At 42.5% G+C, this 5,697-nt stretch overlaps 1 protein-coding gene across 1 annotated transcript in view; it reads left to right on the plus strand.

The window, feature by feature from the left end:
• LOC119428592 (thyrotropin-releasing hormone-degrading ectoenzyme) overlaps window positions 1–5,697 on the plus strand; it is a 144,781-nt gene that overhangs the window by 123,180 nt on the left and 15,904 nt on the right. The window contains exons 14-15 of the mRNA XM_037696276.1: window positions 4,347–4,494; window positions 4,622–4,725. Coding sequence (XP_037552204.1) covers window positions 4,347–4,494; window positions 4,622–4,725 — 252 coding nt within the window. The remainder of the gene's footprint in view (window positions 1–4,346; window positions 4,495–4,621; window positions 4,726–5,697) is intronic.

The raw sequence follows: 5,697 nt of genomic DNA on the forward strand, positions 1-5,697 counted from the left end.
GGAGCTTCAACCAGTCTGCTGTGGAGCTTCAACCAGTCTGCTGTGGACTTTGAACCAGTCTGCTGTGGAGTTCCCTTGTGCACGTTCAAAGACGCATGTTGACATGAAGCACGTCCAGGACGAGTTCTTTAGAGACCGTCCAGGTGACACGATGTAACCTTCTTTTCTTGAACTTTCATGTTTGTCAACATGTCACTTTACGACTTAAACCTCGGTTGAACGTGACGGGTCACATGTTTGATCTGTTAAAAATATCTTGCCATCAAAGCATAATAACCAGTTTCACATTTTTTATTATCTTATATTCACATTTATTATTAATTATCTTTAACAATAAGTAGCAACAATAATTGTGTGTTTCTATTTGAAATATTTTACCATTAAAAACAACATATTTTGCAGTTGGTCCATATGTTTGGGGTTATTAAGTGGCATTAATGGGAGTACTGGCTTCACATGTGTTTGTGTATCGGAGTCGTACCGACTGATGGTTTATCGGCTTCTTGAAGCACCGTGTCTCTTCATCGTGAACCATTTGAACCGTTCTGACTCCGATCAAAGCTCTAACGAGCTGGGCTGACAGCAGGACATAGATTTCTGTGTTGGTTAACGGGCAGCAGCAGCTCTGCAGGCGTGAAGTCAGTTTTCTAACACGTTGGCACCTTTTTAAAGGCTTGTTGCTTCCTGGTACATTCTGTGAACACAGTCTGTAAGTAAGCAGCAGTCGGTGCGATCTGAAGATACAAGAAAGCACCGAGTGAGCAGACGGATAATTATTGCAGGCGTGATTATCTGAGGCAGTTCACCACTTTATTACTGTTGACCTTCAACTTGAGCTCAGATCTTTTGAAGTGAGGTCCTGTTACTCAGGAACTGTTTCACACAGGTTGGACAAAGCTTCTTATAAACGCTCCATTTTCCATAAATGAGTTTCATTCTGACCAAAGCGGAGGTGGATTGTCCTTAAACCACTTGAGTTGGAGCAGATTAGGTGAGCGCTTGTTGAAGGCCATGACGACGTTATTCCAGCAGAAATATTCAGGTTTTCCTGCAGGATGTGAACCTCAGCTGTAGCTGTTCTGCTCAAACCTCCTGGATTCAGTTCACTTTATTCCTGTAGCTCCAGGTCCAGCAGAAGTTAAGTTGTCTCAGGGCGCTGAACAGAAACGTTCACATTAAAACAGACGGTTAGTAAAGTTCTGTATAGGAAGCTGCAGATTGTGTTGAATCTTCGCTTCAACTCAGTCTCCCATCCTGAGCGAGCACAAAGGAGACAGTGGAAAGAAAAAACTCCCTTTTAATAGGAAGGAACCTCCAGCAGAACCAGGCTCAGGACGAGCGGTCATCTGCTTCAACCGGCTGGGTCTGAGAGGACAGGAATGAGAGACAGACACAGAATCCAGGTCCAGGTGAACTTTCTATAGTCCAGGTTAGGAATGTGCGATATAAACGGTACACGGTAGAAACGATAGACGTTTAGCTTACGATAGAGATCTGTCTTTACCGGTTCACTGCAGTACTGCTGTGTCTGACGTAAAATCAGAGTTGTCAGATTTAATTGTTACTTTTTTTTAGTTGAAAACTGTGCGTAAGTGGTGTTCAAGTATTTTCTTCGAGAGCTAAGTAGTGAAGCTACAAGCTAACTACGGCTGGCTTGCCGTAGTGTTGCCGTATTCGGACGCATGCGCTACGTTCCGTTGAAAGTTTTTTGTTTTTCCCGTAGAAAGTTAAAGTAAGCGTTGGTCAGCTTTAGAGAAACCTGCTCTCTGATCTGTGAAAAGAACGCTGTGTTGTGTGATTTTACTGCGAGACCCTCTGCTCAAAGTCACAGAGGAAACTGGTCGCCATTTTGTGTCAGCTCTCCTTAAAGTGTAAGGACACGCCCACTAGAGGGTGAAGCGTTTCACTGTGCACTTGCTGCTCTGTTGCTGTTCGTTTCGTAAGAGAAGACTGGAAACTGTTAAGAGTGTAACCCAGACAAATATTTTAGTGCATTGATTAAATTCATGAAATATGTGACAGTTTAAAGAAAATTTAAAAACACTTTACGTTAAATATGTTGTAAATATAGCTACACTTGTATTTCATTTATTTTGTAAAATGCTTAAAAACTGCTTAAAATGCACAAACATAAGTTAAAAGCAAGAAAAGTATAGCATTTTGTTGATGCATTCCATTTCTGCTTTATTGTGAAAAGCCAAAGGAAGTGTGAGCAGTGAGGGGGTGGAGCTTGATGAGAGTGACTGGGAGCCAGTCACACCAGAGGCACCAGGTGCTGCAGCTTGGAGTAATTAAATGAGTTTCCTGATCGTTAACACAGTGATCGTAATGGACGCTTGTTTCATGGTTTTTGGGACATTTCACCTTGAAGTTTGTCGACGAGTGTGTGGACGAGTTCAGAGCAGACAATGGAGAAAAGAGCCGCTGTTGCCATGGTTACCGCCGTCCCTTTCCGTGCATCCATGTAAAAATGATGTTAGTGTTTTGGATGATTGTGAACAGGAAGGCTCTGCAGGCCGCGTGGATTATGGTAATGGCTGTGAGCCCAGGTGCATGATGGGTATGAGAACGACTGGCCGCTGTCTACGAGGCAGATTATGGAAATACGAGGGCTTTTTGGAGTCGAGGGTTTTCGCTGCTGCTCAGAGACTTGGAGGGTTTTATCTCCAGCAGATTAACTCTGTGGCAGCGTGTCTGTCTGCACCTAAAAATATAAAAAAATAAAGTAAAATAAAATAAAAACGCTTCAGGGGAAGACTGCTGGACCCCCTCACCTCCTCTCACGGGTCCGCTTGATGGACACCTCAGTCAGAGAAGTTTCTCTGCTCAGTCATGAATGTTCATGAGCGCTGGGCAGGACTGGAGCAGGTGAGCTTTACACAACAAAAACAACAACAAAACAACAAATGTTGAACTGCACACAGGAAGCTGGAGAATGTTCAGGTCCTGGATGTAGCCCACGCTGCTGAATCACTCCGGTGGCATTTAGAGGCCGAGTTTCCCGGAGTCCGCAGAGAGACGAGGTCTTCCTGAGGGGATCTGACTTCACGAGGCTCCGTGGCCCTGAACGCACCGCTCAGTCCGGCAGGACCAGGAGCAAACGCCAAACAATAAAATATTTTTACTTTGCGTTTGAAACAAGTGATTCTTTTTAATTTACTGAGTTTTATCCAACAAACGTGATGAAATTCAAACTTTTAAACAGAAATGATTTTAGTTTGTGACCTCACATGCAGATCACTCTCCCTCCCCTCCCTCCTGAGGGTCATTAGAGTCTAACGGAGCGGCTCTGAGCAGCAAAACGATTTCAGAAACGAGTGAAAAGTTGCTTCTATTTGTTGAATGGACCTTTTAGGATTCTCCGTCTTCTGGTGACAGAATCGGCATCAAAACTTCAAAATAAAAGCGTTCCTGGGACCAGAGGTTACATGTTCACCCTCGCTGCTGGGAGCTTCAACGAATACAGAGCAGGTTGTTTGCAGCTGAAAGGTTCTCGGAACGTTCTGACATTTACATGATTCAAACGTCCAACAATCTCCTCATTCCTACAGAAATAAACAAACATAATTAAAAAGTTATTTATCTTTATTTATTTATTTAACCGTTGAGGGGGTCGCGAGCTGTAACCAGTCTTGCGACTCTCTTTAAAAACAGGCCTGTTTCTTCATGAGACAAATATTTGAATTTTAATCAGATGTAGGAGGGAGTTTTATAAAAACTTATAAGAGTTTTTTAAAGTTTTGTAAATAAAATGCTTTTAATGTGAAAGTGTGTTTTGGTCTTTAATGACCAGGACGGGTTTACAGTTTTAAAAATTCCAAAAATCTTAACTTTCCCTAAACATTTACTTTTTTCCAAGTCATTTTTATTTTGTTTTGTAGTTTCTTACAAATATAAAAAAATACATGACATAAACTTGCTTCTAGGGAAGAAAAATAAGCTGTGACCACTCTTGCGGCCATGGGTGATTGTTAAGTTGCTCTCACTACTTCAAAGTTATTAAACGCATGATTTTTAATAAAATATTCTGCACTGCTCTTAAAATCAGATGCGAGAGGGAATTTGTTTTTAACGATATGAAAAGGTTTTAATTTAAAGGTCTTTGTTTTGATGAGCAGGACGTTGTTCCAGTTACTCAAATGTCCTGGAAATCTTTGATGCATTCATGAAAATAAGAGAAAAAAGTGAAAATGTTATTAGTGCCACTTTTAGTGAACACAAACATTTAAAATATTTCCATGAAATATTCAAGAGCAGCTGTTTTAATCAGCAGGTACTTTTCTCAGGTGGTTGTCGAGTTTTAAGCTTGGCGGTGTCGGATGCTGACCTGTTTCTGGTTTTTTCAGGGCGGGGTACCTCCCACAGGGCGTTCCCTTGCAGCTGATTGGCTACCTGCCGGAGGAGACGTCTTTCCTCCCGTGGCACGCCGCCAGCCGCGTGCTGTACCAGCTGGACAAGCTGTTGGACCGCACAGACGAATACCGGCTGTTCAGTGTAAACAACCGATCCATCAGCATCCCGATCAATCAGTACCGGCTCCGCGTTGGCTGTCTCGTTAGCGGTGACGGACAGCTGCGTGTCGGCGAAGCTCTCAGCAGCCTGTGTGTGTTTGTGTTGACAGGATTACGTGCTGAAGCAGGTTGCATCACGCTACCATCAGATGGGCTGGCCCACCAACGGTCCTGGACCTGATGGCAGCATCCTGAAGGCGTCGTACCAGACTGAGTACGTACGCTTAGCCAGGAGCAGACGTCCACCAGTCGTGGACATGAACGTTACTTTTGATGATTTATTTGAACCATTGATTTTCCACTTGAACCGCAACAAGTTTGTATTTGTTGTGAAATGTTAAACATTACAAGCTCAAATATATTAAATTCAATTCATTTCTATAACTCCAAGTCACAACAGAAGTTGTCTCAGGGCACTGAACTAAAACATTCACATAAAAATAAAACAAGTTATTTTATCTAAGGAAGCAGCAGATTATGTTGAATCTTCACTTTGTCAGTCGCTCATCCTGAGCAAGCACAAAGGAGACAGTGGAAAGAAAAAACTCCTTTTTAACAGGAAGAAACCTCCAGCAGAACCAGGCTCAGGACGAGCGGCCGTCTGCTTCTTCCAGCTGGACTTGAGAGGACAGGAAGTAGAAACAGACGGTGAACGTTCTATAGGAGGAAAGACTAAAAACACGTTACGATAGAAATAATAACATATTACAATAATACACTGTTCTAGTTTATGGAGAGCTTTATTATATGTTAGCAGGCTATCTCCAAGATCAATAAAATTATTTCACATTAATGGAGCTCCATTTTCTTTCCTGTCTGTTTTAAAGTACATAACTCTATATCCATGTACCAAACGTATTCATACACCCCACTAATATTTGGTTATATGTCCCTCAGCAAGTGTCCCCTGGACCACAGGGTTCTTGTCTCCGTCAACAAGGTTCTGGTAGCACTCTGGCTGATATTGGACCAGACCTTTTAAACGGGTTGGTTTCCTGTCAGCTTCTGCTCAAAGTCCATAAACTTTCATCAGATTGAGGTCAAGACTTTGGGAAGGACATACCAGAAGCTTCAAATTAGCTGTTTCATCTAATCAGAAACCAGTTCTGGTGGTTCGTCCATCCAGAAACCAGTTCTGGTGTTTCATCCATTCAGAAACCAGTTCTGATGTTTCATCCAATCAGAA

The sequence above is a fragment of the Nematolebias whitei genome, chromosome 22 (assembly GCF_014905685.2).
Source record: "Nematolebias whitei isolate Nwh7 chromosome 22, NemWhi1, whole genome shotgun sequence".
Taxonomy (NCBI): Eukaryota; Metazoa; Chordata; class Actinopteri; order Cyprinodontiformes; family Rivulidae; genus Nematolebias; species Nematolebias whitei.